The sequence below is a fragment of the Petromyzon marinus genome, chromosome 39, assembly GCF_048934315.1.
Source record: "Petromyzon marinus isolate PM22_M1 ecotype Great Lakes invasive population chromosome 39, UKy_Petmar_22M1.pri1.0, whole genome shotgun sequence".
Classification (NCBI taxonomy): Eukaryota; Metazoa; Chordata; class Hyperoartia; order Petromyzontiformes; family Petromyzontidae; genus Petromyzon; species Petromyzon marinus.
In genome coordinates this window covers 5,681,341-5,701,035 of record NC_133705.1, presented here as the reverse complement: position 1 = coordinate 5,701,035, position 19,695 = coordinate 5,681,341, and the positions used below count along the sequence as shown (strand labels likewise).

General features: G+C 49.1%; 1 protein-coding gene across 10 annotated transcripts in view; it reads right to left on the bottom strand.

Moving 5' to 3' along the window:
- HSPG2 (heparan sulfate proteoglycan 2) overlaps positions 1-6,096 on the bottom strand; it is a 217,452-nt gene extending 211,356 nt beyond the window's left edge. For 8 of the 10 annotated variants that reach the window (XM_076072845.1, XM_076072848.1, XM_076072846.1 and 5 more), the window contains exon 1: positions 5,786-6,096. In XM_076072845.1, the coding sequence (XP_075928960.1) occupies positions 5,786-5,842 (57 nt within the window). In that variant the 5' untranslated portion in view covers positions 5,843-6,096. The remainder of the gene's footprint in view (positions 1-5,785) is intronic. The other 2 variants (XM_076072853.1, XM_076072854.1) reach the window with 1 other exon arrangement.
- Between the last annotated feature and the right edge of the window lie 13,599 nt (positions 6,097-19,695).

Below are 19,695 nucleotides of genomic sequence, written 5' to 3'. Positions count from 1 at the left end.
CTCCGGGGTCTCCAGCGAGTGGGCGCGGCTGTCGAGTGTGAAGGCGGTGCAACTGCAGCAAGCGGCCCCCACGACTCAGAGGGGTGCCGGCGCCGCAGGGCCACGACGAGGGCGAGTAATTGGGCACCGCGTTGAATTCGTTGACCGAGCTACGCATGCCAACCGGGCCACGCTGCACCGCCACCACCGCCACCAACCAAGACCCCGTGGCCGTATTTGTTGTTGTTTTTGTAACCCAATTTCTAATTGCTTCTTCGCTGTAACATATTCGCTTTGCTTTTGCCATTTTTGGTGAGCTCCCCTCCCGGCCCCCGCGCCGGGTGACTCCTATCCCGGGGGTCAAACAAAATCGAAAAGCAGAGCCCCCAAAACGACACTCGCGGATGGAAAGTGGAGCGCGGGGCCCGGGCCCTTTCGCAACAGATTCGAGCCTCCTCGAGACTCGGCGAGGCCGTCCCCCCAGGTGAGATGACGCCGCGGCGCCCGATGGCCGCCCTCCACGGGGCGTCCCGGCGCAGGCCGCGCGGCCTTCTGGCACCGGTGGCCTCCACCGCGCGCGCGCCGTCGGTCCGTGCCGAACGTGCAGGGAGAGAGCGGCCGCCGGCACGGGCGAGGCCGCAGACCCACGCCGTGGCAGGGCTGCCCTGTCCCTCCACGAACGCGGACTCGGACAAAGCGTCTTGGACACGCCGTGCCGTTATTATATAAGAGAGGGGTGTAATATAATATATCATATCGTAATGCACCCTGTCTTATAATATAACATAAGAGGAGGTGTCGTGCCGTCTTGAACAGGTTCGTGCCGTAATCATCGGCGCGCTTTCGGACATTTCGGAAGCCACGCTGGAGCTGCGCAGGCCTAAATCGTCTCGATCGGAAACGAATGACTTGAGAACTGCTCCTTGTGCTTGCTTTGGTGTCCTTTCCCCAGCACCCTCCGATTCGCACGATCGGCTACGTACGGTGCGAAAGAAGTTCGACATACGTACATTGACTGGGGCTTACACGACGACCATCGTCAACGTCACCATGATCCCCGTCGTGCCGGAAGATGCTCTCGTAGCATAAGTGGAGAATCAGAGACTACGCGCTCTCTCCCCCTCTCTCTCTTATGCGTGCAACTGAGGCCACGAACAACTCCAAACCGTGGAGCGAGTAACTCTGCACTGCTCCAAATATACACGTGAGGGTGAGTGGGTGGGTGGCACTCTGGCTACGATTCACCAAACCTCAACAACTGGATGGCTTCATCACTTCGAGCCGAATTGGCAGTAGTTGCTCTTCTTTGGTCAAAATAAAAACATGACCACTCGGAGGGAGGGTGAGAGGGAGGGAGTCTCAGTGTAGCGCGGAGAGAGACGGGGAACAGGAGACACGGAGACAGAAAGACTCGGGACAAGTGAGAGAGAGACAGGAGGAGGAGCAGCCTTGTCTCTCTCCACGTGGTGCCAGCTGCTGCTGCTTGCGAGCCACTGCGTGTGTGTAGCTGTGTGTGTAGCTGTGTGTGCGTGTGTAGCTGTGTGTGCGTGTGTAGCTGTGTGTGCGTGTGTAGCTGTGTGTGTGTGTGTAGCTGTGTGTGTAGCTGTGTGTGTAGCTGTGTGTGTGTGTAGCTGTGTGTGTGTGCGTGTTTAGCTGTGTGTATGTGCGTTTGTGCGTGTGTGTAGGTGTGTGTATGTGCGTGTGTGTAGATGTGTGTGTGTAGTAGTGGGGAGCGGTGGTGTAGCGGTTAGCGCTACGAACCCGGCGACCCGAGTTCGATCCCCATTCACGGCCAACACCGGTGACGACTATCTGAACCGATCCCGGGCCTCCCCAAGGTCGGCTCAGCCTCAAATGGGTACCTGGTGCGATGTGTAAACATCGTCACTGGGGAGACAAAGGCGGTCGGGCGTGGTGCTGGCCACCCACCCCCTCGTGTGCCGTGCCGGCCTTCATAGGTGCTGCTACTCGCGAACAGCCCTTGCCCCTACAGTCTGTTACAGGCTACACGGGGGGATCTTTGTCTTAGCGCGTGTGCGCGCGTGTGTGTGTGTGCGTTGTGCGCGTGTGTGTGCGCGTGTGCGCGTGTGTGCAAAGTGAGACAATTCTGCAGGATAACCTCCCTCCCTCCTCGGCTCCCCAGGGCGTGTGTTCACACAACTTAAAACAATATTTTGTATGGCCCTGGCACATCCTGGCCCAATGGTGCTCGCTAACAACACCCCCCGCCCCCTGCCCAAGATTCTGTTAAAGACTACACGGCTACACGGAGCGAGGGGGGTGGGGGGTCTTTGTACACGCGAACACAGAGAAGGCCACACGCTGCTATATTTAAAAAGGGCGCGGGTGAAGTTGGCCCCAGATGAGAAGACTGAGCTGGCAACAGCGCTCGGTGGCATCTGGCGAGCGCTCACCACCACGCTCACCACCACGCTCAGCACCACGCTCACCACCACGCTCAGCACCACGCTCACCACCACGCTCACCACCACGCTCACCACCACCACCCACGGCTTCCCGATTGCTTCGAGAGCGTGACCTCCAATCGCGACACAAACACACACACAGACACGCACACAGAGACAACACAGATCCCCCGTATAGCCTTCATAGACGTTTTGGGGCAAGTGCTGTTTCGCGAGCACCAATGAAGGCCGGCACTGTGGCACACGAGGGGGGGTGGGGGGATGGGTGGCCAGCACCACGCCCAGGCCGCCTTTGTCTCCCCAGTGGCGATGATTGCACACACAGCACCGGGTTCAGATACAGTAATCGTCACCAGTGTTGATGGCCGTGAGCGGGAATCGACCTCGAGTCGCCGGGTTCGTAGCGCTGCGCGCTAACCACTGCACCACCACTCCCCCCCCTCTCACATACACACGCAGAGACACATGTGCACGCACGAAGACAAAGACGCTCCGTATAGTCTACAGAGACTTTTGGGGCAAGTGCTGTTGTTAGCGAGCAGCTATGAAGACTGGCACGGCACACGAGGGGGTTTGGGTGGCCAGCACCACGCCCGGCCGCCTTTGTCTCCATAGTGGCGATGTTTTTCACGTCGTACCAGGTACTCAGTTTGAGGCTGAGTCGACCTAGGGGGGTGGCCCAGGACCGGTTCAGATAATCGTCACTGGTGTTGGCCTTGAGCTGGAATCGAAACCCGGGTCGCATGATTCGTAGCGCAGCGCGCAAACCGCTACACTGCCGCATATAGACACACGGACACACACTCACTCGTGCCCCCCATAGCCCTCCGTGAGTGCACCCCCGTGTAGACAGAGCCCCCCCCCCCCCCACCGTGACCACACACGCGTGATGTACACCACCAGGTACCCCCCCCCCCGCGTCCCCCGTGACTGCTGCACCCCCCTCTCGTGACTGGACAACCCCCCAAACATCCATCCGTGACTGCACAACCAGCAGAGACGATCCCGTGACTGCACGCCGACTGCTCCCAACAAACATCCCGGGACCACCTCATGACTACATCACAGACAACCCACTAGTGACTACTCCACCCGCTCACTCAGACATCACAGACAACCACTAGTGACTACTCCACCCGCTCACTCAGACATCACAGACAACCCACTAGTGACTACTCCACCCACTCACTCAGACATCACAGACATCCACTAGTGACTACTCCACCCGCTCACTCAGACATCACAGACAACCACTAGTGATTACTCCACCCGCTCACTCAGACATCACAGACAACCCACTAGTGACTACTCCACCCACTCACTCAGACATCACAGACAACCCACTAGTGGCTACTCCACCCGCTCACTCAGACATCACAGACATCCACTAGTGACTACTCCACCCGCTTACTCAGACATCACAGACAACCACTAGTGACTACGCCACCCGCTCACTCAGACATCACAGACATCCACTAGTGACTACTCCACCCGCTCACTCAGACATCACAGACAACCACTAGTGACTACTCCACCCGCTCACTCAGACATCACAGACAACCCACTAGTGACTACTCCACCCACTCACTCAGACATCACAGACAACCCACTAGTGGCTACTCCACCCGCTCACTCAGACATCACAGACATCCACTAGTGACTACTCCACCCGCTCACTCAGACATCACAGACAACCCACTAGTGACTACTCCACCCGCTCACTCAGACATCACAGACAACCCAGTAGTGACTACTCCACCCACTCAGACATCACAGACATCCACTAGTGACTACTCCACCCGCTCACTCAGACATCACAGACAACCCACTAGTGACTACTCCACCCGCTCACTCAGACATCACAGACAACCCACTAGTGACTACTCCACCCACTCACTCAGACATCACAGACAACCCACTAGTGACTACTCCACCCGCTCACTCAGACATCACAGACACCACTAGTGACTACTCCACCCGCTCACTCAGACATCACAGACAACCACTAGTGACTACTCCACCCGCTCACTCAGACATCACAGACAACCCACTAGTGACTACTCCACCCACTCAGACATCACAGACATCCACTATTGACTACTCCACCCACTCACTCAGACATCACAGACATCCACTAGTGACTACTCCACCCACTCACTCAGACATCACAGACAACCCACTAGTGACGACTTCACCCACTCAGACATCACAGACACCACTAGTGACTACTCCACCCACTCACTCAGACATCACAGACACCACTAGTGACTACTCCACCCACTCACTCAGACATCACAGACAACCCACTAGTGACTACTCCACCCACTCAGACATCACAGACACCACTAGTGACTACTCCACCCACTCACTCAGACATCACAGACACCCACTAGTGACTACCCCACCCACTCACTCAGACATCACAGACAACCCACTAGTGACTACTCCACCCGCTCACTCAGACATCACAGACACCCACTAGTGACTACCCCACCCACTCACTCAGACATCACAGACAACCCACTAGTGACTACTCCACCCGCTCACTCAGACATCACAGACACCCACTAGTGACTACTCCACCCACTCACTCAGACATCACAGACACCCACTAGTGCCTACTCCACCCACTCAGACATCACAGACAACCCACTAGTGACTACTCCACCCGCTCACTCAGACATCACAGACACCCACTAGTGACTACCCCACCCACTCACTCAGACATCACAGACAACCCAGTTGTGACTACTCCACCCACTCACTCAGACATCACAGACATCCACTATTGACTACTCCACCTACTCACTCAAACATCACAGACATCCACTAGTGACTACTCCACCCACTCAGACATCACAGACAACCAACTAGTGACTACTCCACCCGCTCACTCAGACATCACAGATACCACTAGTGACTACTCCACCCGCTCACTCAGACATCATAGACAACCCACTAGTGACTACTCCACCCACTCTCTCAGACATCACAGACATCCACTAGTGACTACTCCACCCACTCAGACATCACAGACAACCCACTAGTGACTACTCCACCCGCTCACTCAGACATCACAGACAACCCACTAGTGACTACTCCACCCACTCACTCAGACATCACAGACATCCACTAGTGACTACTCCACCCGCTCACTGAGACATCACAGACAACCCACTAGTGACTACTCCACCCACTCACTCAGACATCACAGACATCCACTAGTGACTACTCCACCCACTCACTCAGACATCACAGACATCCACTAGTGACTACTCCACCCGCTCACTCAGACATCACAGACAACCCACTAGTGACTACTCCGCTCACTCAGACATCACAGACAACCCCGTGACCGCCCAGACGCCCCCTGTACTCACGGCGGCAGCGGCGAGGAGTCCGACGGCCAAGCCGAGGAGCAAGGACCCGCGCCGCATCCCGGCGTGTGGCAGGAGAACCGCACAGGTGAGGGCGAGGAGTGAGGAGGTGAGCGCGGTGGGTGAGGAGGTGAGGGCGGTGGGTGGCGGAGAGACGTTGCAGCCTCTGTCGAGGAGATGCGCTCCGAGTTGACAAATCCAACGTTTTGCTCCACGATCCTTGACGTTTCCCCTGCGTCTCAGAACCTCCTCCTCCTCCTGTCTCTCCCCCACCTCCTCCTCCTGTCTCTCCCCCCTCCTCCTCCTCCTGTGTCTCTCTCCTCCTCCTGTCTCTCCCCCCTCCTCCTCCTGTCTCTCCCCCCTCCTCCTCCTGTCTCTCCCCCACCTCCTCCTCCTCCTCCTGTCTCTCTCTCCTCCTCCTCCTCCTGTGTCTCTCTCTCACTCTGCCCGAGTCTCTCTCTCTCTGTCTCCGCCGTCTCTCTCCGCGCTGCACTGAGACTCTCTTCCCTCCACCAGCTCGCTCTCGCAGGGGCGGGGAGACGGAGATGAGAGGGAGGGGGAGAGGGAGGGGAGAGGGAGATGAGAGGGGGAGAGGGAGGGGAGATGAGAGGGAGGGGGAGAGGGAGGGGAGATGAGAGGGAGGGAGAGAGGGAGGGGAGAGGGAGGGGAGATGAGAAGGAGGGGGAGAGGGAGGAGAGAGGGAGTAGAGAGGGAGCGGAGATGAGAGGGAGGGGGAGTACGGAGCAGCGGAGCTGTGCCGGGTGAGGGGAGAGTTTGGCGAGAGGGAGGGGAGAGGGAACCCCCGGGGCTGTGACGGGAGAGCTCGGGAGAGTGAATCCTGGGGCTGTGCTGAGTGGCGGGAGAGTTAAGGGAGAGTTTGGGGAGAGTGAATCCTGTAGCTGTGCTGAGTGAGGGGAGAGTTTGCTTGGGGAGAGTTAAGGGAGAGTGAATCCTGGGACTGTGGTGAGTGACGGGAGAGTTTGCTGGGGAGAGTTTGGGGAGAGTGAATCCTGGGGCTGTGCTGAGTGACGGGAGAGTTCGGGGAGAGTTTGGGGAGAGTGAATCCTGTAGCTGTGCTGAGTGACGGGAGAGTTCGGGGAGAGTTTGGGGAGAGTGAATCCTGGGGCTGTGCTGAGTGACGGGAGAGTTCGGGGAGAGTTTGGGGAGAGTGAATCCTGTAGCTGTGCTGAGTGACGGGAGAGTTTTCTTGGGGAGAGTTTGGGGAGAGTGAATCCTGTAGCTGTGCTGAGTGACGGGAGAGTTTTGCTGGGGAGAGTTTGGGGAGAGTGAATCCTGGGGCTGTGCTGAGTGACGGGAGAGTTTGCTGGGGAGAGTTCGGGGAGAGTGAATCCTGTAGCTGTGCTGAGTGACGGGAGAGTTTGCTGAGGAGAGTTTGGGGAGAGTGAATCCTGGGGCTGTGCTGAGTGACGGGAGCGTTTGCTGAGGAGAGTTTGGGGAGAGTGAATCCTGTAGCTGTGCTGAGTGACGGGAGAGTTTGCTGGGGAGAGTTTGGGGAGAGTTTGGGGAGAGTGAATCCTGGGGCTGTGCTGAGTGACGGGAGAGTTTGCTTGGGGAGAGTTTGCTGAGGAGAGTTTGGGGAGAGTGAATCCTGGGGCTGTGCTGAGTGACGGGAGAGTTTGCTGGGGAGAGTTCGGGGAGAGTGAATCCTGGCGCTGTGCTGAGTGAGGGGAGAGTTTGCTTGGGGAGAGTTAAGAGAGAGTGAATCCTGTAGCTGTGCTGAGTGACGGGAGAGTTAAGGGAGAGTGAGAGAGGGAGTGGGGCAGGAAGAGAGAGGGAGTGGAGCAGGAACTCGACCTTCGTCCCCAGCGAGGAGCAAACCGCGGCGTGGAGCCACTGGAACTCGGAGCGGAGTGAGCGCGGCTCCTCTGCCGCGCTCACTCCTCTGCCGCGCTCACTCCACGCGCTCCACCCCCCCACCCCCGTGTCGAGGGATATCGCTGGCAGGCTCAGCACACAGTGCCGCATGAAGCTAGCGCGGGGGCCTGTAGCGTATGGTATAAAGGGGCCCTATATTTTTATTTTTAAAAATACACCTGTTTAACTCGCATAGTTAAGTAATTGAATGTTTTCATTTGCTATACGGCCAGATAACACGACAAATCGCTAACCTGAAACACCCAGTCGTTCGTAAAAGTTGAAGGCGGTATAGTACTATAGTAATAGAGCAAGTGCAGAATCACTGAACCCGAATTGATTTTCTTGAAAGCATTTGGCTCGGGGCCCTTGAAAGTGCGAGGCTCGTCACGTATGCGAATTGGTGAGGTGGCCCGGGACCGCTTCAGATATCACTCGCCACTGATGTTAGCCGTGTCCGGGATTCAAACTCAGATCGTCAGGGTCGTGGTGCAATGACCTAATCACTGCGCCACCGCTCCACCCACTTGTATACTAAAATTTCTACCTACCTAGTGGTGTATTGCATCTACCTTCCTATAGGGCCGTCCATAAATGACGTCACGCACCTCGGAGAGGATCAGACATTTGTGACGATGTGTGACAAGGGGGGAGGGGGGGGAGAAATGTGACGTCACATCAAAATGCGCAACTTTAAATAAATATAGACAACACCTTCTACTTAATTAAATATACTTTCTAATAAATATTTTCCTCCTACAACATCAGAGTGCAGCGCCACATTAAATACGCACTACAATGACAATAGTTTAAAGCGATTTGAAGCATGTTTTTTGGGGGGGGGGGGCAGAGCTTTGTGACGTCATATTTGAAGGGGGGTCTGACTTTTTGTGACGCCGTGTGACGAGGGGGGCGTCAAAAATCGTCCAAAATCGCGTGACGTCATTTATGGACGGCCTGTATATATAGTATCCTTCTACATACCTAACCACCTGTCTGTCTTTGTGCCCACGCGACCGTCTTTCAGCCAGGTGTGCTGAGGGGGCAGCAGGAGACCTGGAGAATAGGGGGCAGCAGGAGACATGGGGTGTAGGGGGCAGCAGGAGTCCTGGGGAGTAGGGGGCAGCAGGAGACCTGGGGAGTAGGGGGCAGCAGGAGTTCTAGGGAGTAGGGGGCAGCAGGAGGCCTTGGGAGTAGGGGGCAGCAGGAGACCTGGGGAGTAGGGGGCAGCAGGAGACATGGGGAGTAGGGGGCAGCAGGAGACCTGGGGAGTAGGGGGCAGCAGGAGACATGGGGAGTAGGGGGCAGCAGGAGACCTGGGGTGTAGGGGGCAGCAGGAGGCCTGGGGAGTAGGGGACAGCAGGGGACATGGGGTGTAGGGGGCAGCAGGAGACCTGGGGAATAGGGGGCAGCAGGAGACATGGGGGGCACCGGTGTTACCTTGGGTGTCAGCAGTTGAGTCTGGGCAGTCTCCAGCCAAGATGCCATAGCGCCACCTGCAGGCCAAATCAAGGAGCAACTCGTTTAACAAACCTCCTAAGCAGAACTCTTTCCACATTTTGTTTACCCATCCCATCAGCCACACTGACTTCTGTGAGTGCACACTTTCAGCAGCATTGGTTCAACACAAGCGAAAGTCTGGCGCGGTTTCGACACTCTCATCAGCAGATGTCCTATTGGAATAAATTATTTCAAAAAGCTTCATAGCTCATCGTATTCCTCCAGTCTAAATAATGATTGTGATTCTGAGTGAGCTTGCCTTGAACCAATACTGGTGAACTTTCAGATGTTGTTTCAGGCAAGGGCTCGGTTTAGACATTCGGTGTCTCATCAGCAGGGTCAGCCTTGCTTGAACCAATGCTGGTGAACTTTCAGATGTTGTTTCAGGCAAGGGCTCGGTTTCGACATTCGGTGTCTCATCAGCAGAGTCAGCCTTGCTGGAACCAATGCTGGTGACCTTTCAGATGTTGTTGTAGGCAATATATGGGTCCTAGTCCGACACAAAACTCAGATACAATACTCAACACAGAATCACCACTCTCGTCTCTGCGGAGAAGATAATTAAGACAATATTAAGCAGACAATTCACCTCTAAAAGTGCCACAGGTATAACTAACTGCTCGACGCGAGCTAGACGTGCCCTGATACTTGTATTGTCTTTGTAGCCTTCGTCTTTTGGCGTTCTCTGGCCTAACACCGCTGGTGAGACAAGGCCATAAAGATGTCTCTCTTCGGTGTAGGCCAATCAGTTTTAGAAGACAATGCATACAAATGTAGTGGCATAACGCTGGCTGCTGGCAGAACAGGGCATCGGCGGCGTACGGCAGCTCTGACGTCAGCAGGCCACGTGATAGACACGAGAAGGGGATCTAGGGGAAAGGTCACGGAAGGGGCACACCAAGAACCCGCTGGTAGGTTCCAGAAAGGGGGCGTGACCGGGGGCGGGGCGAGGCCACGCTGGGAGTATATAAGGGGGGGCCCCCGTGGGGGCCTCGAGGCTGTCGTTGGAGTGGGATCCCCGTCGTGCTGCCCAAGTCCATCGTCGCCATTATTATTCTTGTTGTCTTCTCCGTCTCTACCACCTCGGGGCACCGCTAGTCAGGCAGCCCACCAGCTGTCCTGGCTGAGTAGCGTCGCGGATAACGGGACGGACTAAATATTAAGTGTGTTGATCCCGATGGTGCTCGTGAATAAAGAAGTGCCTCCAAGTCTTATCGACTCCGAGTTAGTCACTACACATATACTATCAGAGCATGTTTGTAGGTTTTGTCACAAGTACTGTGTGTGGTTAATGCAGTACTGTACTTGATTCCCTGCAAAAGGTTTCTATTTGGTGTTTGAACGTCTTAACACAACTCCGGTGTTGTTGCGAGAAAGGATAAAACCTATTCTTGTTTTTCATCATTTTTTAACACTGGCAAAAAAGGTCCCATAGATAATTCACCTCTTTCTGTCAAAACATTGATGTGGAGGCACAGACATCCAGTCATACAGACATACAATACAATCATAGAGACATCGTCATACAGACATGCAATCATAGAGACATCGTCATACAGACATACAGACTTAAAGTCGATCATCGATTAAACGGCGGTTTCAAGGGAGCCGGATTTTTAAAAACGCCGGATAATCATGACTCATCATTCCCATCATTATTTAAAATTCCTTGAAGACGTTTCTCACCTGAAGACGGACACTTGTGTTGCGACCGAAACGTCGTGTTTTCTTTTATTGTTTTTTCTATCTACGTGACTTTACCGAAAGAATCAGAGAGTATTATTTAAAATAGCTTGTTTTTGCACATTTTGTAGGACATTGTTCGGTGTTGTTATATGTGTTATTTTTAGAGTTTTAATTTGTTGGTGGCGGGTTTAACAACACATTTATATTAACGCTATCTAACCCAAACAAAACCTCTATTAGGGATTACTGTATGAAATTGGCATAAATAAACATGCAGAAATATCCTACTTTAAAAAGTTACTGTAATCACTGTACCGTATGTAGATGCTCACCCCGAGCCCTCATTACTTTGATAGTGCATTGCCTTTGATCTGTACGCCTTTTGATGTCCTCTGGTCGAGCACCAATTGGGTCGAGGCTCAAAAGAAAGCCGTCTCTGGTGTGGACCAATCAGTTTCAAGGACAATGCATATATTATAGTATGTTTTTGTTTGCATTTTTGTAGTGGAATAGGAAGGTGCGTAGTGGAAACAGCGTGATTACATAACACAGACAGTACGGGTTATGTTGGGTCAGCCTGTAGCGAAGGCAAATACAGTACAGGTTATGTGAGGGCAATTAAGCTGGGAAAGCCAAGGACGGCTGTGATTGGTTGGTGCTATTGCCAAGGCTGGAGGGGCATCTTGAAGTCTGGCGAGGAACAGGTGTACGGTCACGCGGAGTGCCGTTGGGACGCAGGTTAATTAATTGGGGAGTAATGAGAGCGGGGATAAATTGGGGGGGTCAGCAATTGAAGCGGGGAGTTGAAGTTGGAGAGCTTGGAGTGAACAGTGGGGGAAATTGAAGTTGGAGTCAACAGCGGGGAATTCAAGTGTGGAGAGCTTGGAGACAGAGAGTTGGAGTGACAGAGTTGCGGGGAGACAGAGTTGGAGACGGAGCTTGGAAACAGCGCAGCGATAGCGGAGCTGAAGAAGAGAAGCAGCCAGCAGTGGAGAGAGCGTAGCGATAGCGGAGCTGAACAGAGACGAAGCAGTTAGCAGTGGAGAGAGCATAGTGACAGTAATAGCGGCGAACAGAGACGAAGCAGTTAGCAGTGGAGAGAGCATAGTGACGGTGATAGCGGAGAGCAGACACGAAGCAGTTAGCAGTGGAGAGAGCATAGCGGCGGTGATAGCGAAGAGCGGAAACGAAGAAGTTAGCGGCAGAGTAAGCGAAGTAATCGTGGGGAGTGGAGAGACAAAGGTGGCGAGCGAGTCGAGTGAAGCACGGCGAGCGAGCCGTGGCAACATGGATACTGTGAAGTATTGAGGACATGCCAAGAGTTGTAAATAAAGCGGTGTTCAAAGAAAGACAAAAGTTGTCCGAGTGAAATCGAACACTACATTTTGTCTGAAAGTATTGTGGTTAATGCAGACATGAATCCTCGTAAAAAGGTTTCAGTTTTGCTTCCAGAAAAAAGGGGAAAACCCTATTATCACTGTACCGAACTTACAACTCCAATCTCAAAGACTCATGCATGGGCTGATGTATATACATGCAGTATGTTCATTGTTTAAGTAGTTGCATGTCGTGTATAATGTACCGTATCTATTGAACACTGAAATCAAGTGGAGCTACCTTTGTTTTGCCACACGCACAAAGTGGCAATCACCTTTGGAACGGATTTGCCGATTTCGAATTTACCGATTTCGCCGAATCGGCCCCAGACCTGGTGGATAACATTGGAAGCAGCAGCCGGAAAATCGATGATGATAAACTGGATAAATCCATGATGTAGGTTTTTTTTGTTGGGTTAGATCGCGTAAATAGAAATGTGTCGTCAAATCCGCCACCACCGGAAACAGTCAATTAGTAAGGTTTGTAAACGGAACGTGCCAATTCGTTACGAGTACAGCACACCGGTTGTATGTTGGAGAGCAAATCCACAACATTTACAATCCGAGTACGTTGTGTATTTGCTCTCCAACACAGCGGTGTGTTGGAGATATGTTGAAGGAAGAACGTGCCCGAATACCGACAGATCGGAAGCTCAGCAGCTGTTGAGCCTGGACAGCGTCTGCATGTATTACCACATCAGTTGTCCCGAACCTTGCTTGGCTACCGTGTTGAATTTTGTTTAAACCAAGTAACTCCACCCCACCTCCCTTTCAGTTTCATTTATTTGGTATAGCCCTGTGAGCCATTCGGTTCTTGAATCGGGTGCAACCGCAACAAACAAAAAACATTAACAAGAAAACATCTTAAAGTGAAATTTCGATTTAAAGCTTTCGTGACTGCAAGGATTCATCTTCTTTGGTTCTTTCGGTAAAGTCACGTAGAATGAGAATAAAATAATAAATAGAATAAATAATAATAAATAGAAATAAAAGAATAAATAGATAAAATAAAATAACACAATAATATTCTGAGTGAGAATATTATTGCGTTATTTTATTTTATCAATTTATTATTTTATTCTCATTCTACGTGACTTTACCGAAAGAACCAAAGAAGATCTTAAAGTGACTATGCCTGATCCAACATGGTTCTGAGGAAACACACGTAGGCATGGACAATAATCGTCAACATTTGAAGCAATTGTCCATTTTGTAAGGTATCGTCATCCTAACGAGCGAGTCAACTTTGGGAGAATTCAAACAAATTTTAGCGGATGCTCTGTGTAGGCGTGGCGTCATTCGTACCCGCATTGTATTATGATCGGTGAGTTTATAAACGTCTTTTATATCGGCCTCTTTGTCTTTTATATTGTTCTTGGTGACCGCGTGGAATCAAATGTCATCGTAGTTATTTTATTTTCGCAGATTCATACAACGTGATTATTCACCCAATGACTCTCAGGTATTGTGATTTCACGCGTTTATAAATCACCTCACGTGACCCCCCTGGGACATCGCCACGTTACTCCCCAGGCGTCCACGTGTCGAGGTGTTATTGTGCACTTCCCATCCTGTCAGCTGGTAGTATCCCACACGTGTCAATGGGTGGCGGAAGAATGACTGAGCCCAGTTTCGAAGGACTATGGCAGGGGTGGGGAACGTCCGGCCCGCGGGCCGTATAAGGCCCACAAAATCATTTAGTCTCTGGCCCTGCCAAGGAAACCACAGGCGGGACTCGAAATTCAATAAATCTAGGAGCAAACCTGGAAAAGCAATCGCGAGTAGCAACATCGTAAATACCAGCTAACATCATCACACACCTCGCCAAAGAGAAGCAGTTTCAGCCATCGCATTAGGGGCGAGTTAATTAAATGTTTGACCAAATATAACAGGCTAATTTTTAAGTTGATAATTTTGTATGGCCCACGAAATGATGTTATATAAATATCCAAATGGCCCTTGGCAGAAAAAAGATTCCCCACCCCTGCCCCATGGGATAGCGGATCCAGTGACGCGGACCCCAGACCCCAGGAGGGGGCTGGGGGATGATGTCACCCTCCCAGGACCTGGTGGAAGATTCTGGAAGGAAGGCGTGGCCGGGGCGGAGCGAGCCACGGACCTGTATAAAAGCCGGACCTCTGAACGGTCCCGGCATTCGTCGTCCACCCAAAGACCAAGAAGCCTCCTGAAGAGAAGAACCCAATGGGCAGAGCCGTACCCGTGGCAAGGGTAGGCTCCAGCTTATAAACCAGTGAAGACCAAGCTTCACTCAAGAAGGGTTAGATTAGCCAGTGAGAGGCGTATTAGTTCGGAGGGACTACCTCCTCAGTGTATCGGGTGTACGGGGCCGTTACTGCTTTGTGTTAGACAGTGGGTCTCCACCAAAAGGGCCTCCAGGCAAAAATTGCACCTCGCTCTACACACCCACACTGCTGACGGTGGAGGTTGGAGACCCACTGCCGGCCCACATTAACATTAACTGCCCCACCCATGCTGCTGACACACTTGGGCTACGCCCATCTCTAAACCTTTATAAACTGTTTGCCTTTAGAGGCGAACCCCCCCCCCCCCCTTTTTTCTTGATGACGACTGCTTGTGTTGCGATCAAACGTCGTGGTTTTTGTTTTCATTTTATTATTTTTAAGTTTTATTCTTATTTTTCTATCTACGTGACTTTACGTGCGCCTGCACCTACCTTGCCATGTTAAACTTGTACTGTTTTTTTTTAATTCGGGTTTCATTTACGACCCTTACATACCTCGCCTGTTAGTTGTGCAATATTCCTCAAGGGCCCTTGACTCTGTTCGTTCCCTGTGATGTTTCTGTCTAAGCTCTGTTACTGTTCTCTCACGCACCACGCATCTCTCCTGTCAAGACAGCCGTGTAGGTGGCTGAACGGGATCATCCATCCGTGTAACAAACACAAAATATAAAGATTCTTATTCTTGGTGATTTCGGTAAAGTATCGTAGATAGAAAATAAAAATAAATAAATTGAAATTAAAAGAATAGCTTTTATTATCATTTTTATTTAATTATATTTACGTGACTTCACCGAAAGAACCAAGAATATGAATTACTGCAGTCACGATAGTTTTAAGTCAAAATAAAGATTCTTCCAGAAGTTGAAGACGCCTTCAAAATTTGAAGAATCTTCCAGAACATCGAAATTATGCCAAAATTATAACTTCCAGAAGTAGACGAATTTTGATTTAAAGCTTTCGTGACTGCAGGGATTCATCTTCTTGTTTTTTTCGGTAAAGTCACGTAGAAGGGAAATAATAAAATAATAAAAAGAAATTCTAGATTTGAAGCTTTCGTGACTACAAGGATCCATACTCTTTGGTTCTATTCGGTAAAGTCATGTAGGTAAAAAAAAATAACAAAAAATCACGACGTTTCGGCCACAACACAAGTGGCCTCCATCAGGTGAAAGGACCGGATTGTCCAGAGGACAGCGTTGGAGTGAAAACAGCCAAGCCCAGGTCGCGTCCTTTAAGCTGTGTGGGAGGAAACAGAAGCGCATTGACAAAGGAATTAGCATAAAAGAGATGATGTATAGGACTGGCGCAGGGAGGGGGGGGGGGGAATTTACATAATGCTGGTGTGAAGGGAAATAAGCTGCTGTGAAAGTTTGGGATACCACAACTTGAAAAAATATACTGTACCATTGAAAATTAGTTTAATGTTTGGTTTGATTTAGAACATCTTTCCAATGATTGCTTAATTTGAAACCATCCTCTCGGTTGAAATTGTGTCTGTGTTTGTAAATCTGAATTGCCTCGTGGACAAATCTCTGATAAAAACCCGTGGGTTTGCAGAGAACATTGGTATCGGAGAAAACTATATCGTGATCACCCACAGCGTTGTAACAGTGACCAGCCACGGCAGAAGAATTCGTTCTGCCGTGTTTCAAATCTGATTTGTGTTCGCGAATTCGGTCATAGGCATGTCGCTTCGTCTCCCCAATATAGCATTCACCACAGGTGCAGCTCAATTTGTAAACCCCGGGGTACTGTAAGTCAGGAATGACATCCTTCACGGATGGGATCAGGTCACGGATTTTGTGTACTGTAGTGAACCGGACCAGGATCTTGTGTTTGTTTAGAATTTTGGAGATCTTTTTTAGTAACGCCTGCTATATATGGTAGTGTGATGGTTTTGATCGGAGTATCAAGTGGTTGTTTCTGTATGGAGGGAGAAACAGCTTGGCGGAAGGTACGGTCAGGGTATCCGTTCCTCTTGAGGGCCAGATGTACATGTTTTAATTCACTGGTCAGGTGGTGTTGGTCCGAAATGCAATGAGCCCTGTGGTATAACGTTTTCATGAGAGAATTATTTTGAGTTGGGTGGTGGTGGGAATCAGGTTTCAAGTAGGAATCTGTGTGGGTGGGTTTCCTGTAGACAGAATGTCCCAATGAGCCATGTTTGAGAGGAGACAGAACATCTTGGATGTTCTGTTTGAGAGGAGACCTGATGGCTCATTGGGACATTTTGTCTACAGGAAACCAACCCACACAGATTCCTACTTGAAACCTGATTCATCCAAGATGTTCTGTTTGAGAGGAGACCTGATGGCTCATTGGGACATTCTGTCTACAGGAAACCCAAATTCTAAACAAACACAAGATCCTGGTCCGGTTCAATAAAGTACAGAAAATCCGTGACCTGATCCCATCCGTGAAGGATGTCATTCCTGACTTACAGTACCCCGGGGTTTACAAATTGAGCTACACCTGTGGTGACTGCTATATCGGGGAGATGAAGCGACATGTCTCTGACCGAATTCGCGAACACAAATCAGATTTGAAACACGGCAGAACGAATTCTTCTGCCGTGGCTGATCACTGTTACAACGCTGTGCGTGATCACGATATAGTTTTCTCCGATACCAAGGTTCTCTGCAAACCCACGGGGTTTTATCAGAGATTTGTCCACAAGGCAATTCAGATTTACAAACACAGACACAATTTCAACCGAGAGGATGGTTTCAAATTAAGCAATCATTGGAAAGATGTTCTAAATCAAACCAAACATTAAACTAATTTTCAATGGTACAGTATATTTTTTCAAGTTGTGGTATCCCAAACTTTCACAGCAGCTTATTTCCCTTCACACCAACATTATGTAAACTCCCCTCCCCCCCTCCCTGTGCCGGTCCTATACATCATCTTTTTATGCTAATTCCTTTGTCAAGGCGCTTCTGTTTCCTCCCACATAGCTTAAAGGACGCGACCTGGGCTTGGCTGTTTTCACTCCAATGCTGTCCTCCGGACAGTCCGGTCCCTTCACCTGATGAAATAAAAAGAAAACATCTAAAATAAATTTTGATTTAAATCTTTCGTGACTGCAGTAATTCATATTCTTAGCTCTTTCGGTAAAGTCACGTTGAAGGGAAACAATAAAATAATAATATATATAAAACAATAAAAAAAAACTAAACTAAAATAATATATAATAAAAATCAAACATAATAAAATAATATTTAATATTTTATTCAGTTTTATTTGTATTTTTTTTATTATTTCCCGTCTACGTGACTTTACCGAAAGAACAAAGAAGATGAATCCATGCAGTCACGAAAGCTTTCAATCAAAATTCGCCTACTTCTGGAAGTTCTTATTTTGGCATAATTTCGATGTTCTGGACGATTCTTCATAAAAATAAAAAAAACATAATCAAATCAAATAATATTTTATTCTGTTTTTTTATTTTATCATTTCCCTTCTACGTGACTTTACCGAAAGAACCAAGAAGAAGTAGACGAATCTTCGTGAAGATTAATATTCTTTCCGGAAGAAGAAGCTTCCAGCGAGCTCCAAAAAATACCCTAATAATTTAAACTTGATTTGGAGCTTTCGTGACTGCAGGACTTACACTTTGGTTCATACACTGTTTTTTTCGGTAAACTAGCATTTGTGCTTTCGCTACGTTGTCCCCACCTGAAGAAGGACGCTTGTGTTGTGCCCGAAACGTCGTGATTTAATTTAGTTGTTTTCATTTATTTTATTTTACCTACGTGACTTTACCGAAAAAACGAAAGAGTATGAATCCTTGCGGTCGCGAAAACTTCAAATCTAGAATTTCACTTTGGTTCTTTTGGTAAGGTCACGTAGAAAGAAAATCAATTAAATAATAGAGTACGACGTTTCGATTGCAACACAAGCAACCGTCATCAGGTAGAACTAAAATTGAGAGAGAGACAAAACACAGACACGGAAACGTCGTTGTTTATTATTTATTTTATTTTATTTCTACTTGACTTTACCCTAATAATTATAGACCGATGCTCTATTCTTTCACCAGTTGCTAAAATATTCGAAAAAAAATATACTTAAATCACAAATAAACTGCTACAACAAAAGTGACAATCTCCTTCACAGACCACTGTCTGGTTTTCGAGAGGATCACTGCACCACCACAGCAAAGTTGGATGTCATTACACTTTCTCTTCAGTAACCTGGATAAAGGCCACTACTGGTTTTCACTTTTCCTTAACTTGTCAAAAGCCTTTGGCACTGTTGACCATGATATTCTTACCCAGAAGACTTGGTCAACTAAACATTACAGGTAGTGAAATAAAATGGTTTAAGAGCTTCCTCTCAGACCGTTCTCAAAGGGGACATGGTGATATTATCTCATCCTTATTCTTGGTTCTTTCGGTAAAGTCACATAGAACGGAAACAAAAAAAAATGTGTTGGTTTTTTTCTCCAAATTTTCTTGTTGTGGTTTTCACACCTGATGATGATTGCTTGTGTTGCAGTCGAAACGTCGTGAGAATTTTATTGTTTTATATTTTTATTATTTTATTGTTTCCCTTCTACGTGACTTTACCGAAAGAACCAAGAATATGAATCCTTGCAGTCACGAAAGCTTTAAATCAAAATTATCTCATCCATAAATATTAAAATAACAAAGGGTGTTTCGTAAGGTTCCATGCTGGGTCCAATTCTGTTTTCATTATATTTACAAAATCTTGGCCTAAACTTCAATCACTCGGAGTTAAATCCCTTTGCCGATGATGCTGTCATGCTGGTATCGGGTAAATCTCCAATCGAAGTCAAAACAGAATCTCCCACACGATATCGATTTAATTAAACGTCAATTTTAATCGCTAAAATTTCTCCTGAATCTTACAAAAACCCCGAAGTTCATGGTATTTTCCTAAAGCAAAAATTCAGTTTCCTTCTCTCCTATCACTGATGTGAGACACAACATCATTGCACAAACGGAGTGCTTTAAATACCTGGGGTTACTAATTGATTAAAAAGTTAGATTCCAGCCCCATATTAATCACATCTCGACGAATAAAAAATAAAAAATAGGCTTTTTATATAGAAACATTATTTTCCCATTCGATTACACCAGAAAATTAATGAAGCTATCATTCTACCACAGTTTGGCTGCAGTGATGCTGCTTACAGGTCAGCTACTAATGAATCTCTAAAGAGACTAAACCCATATTCTTTGGGTCTT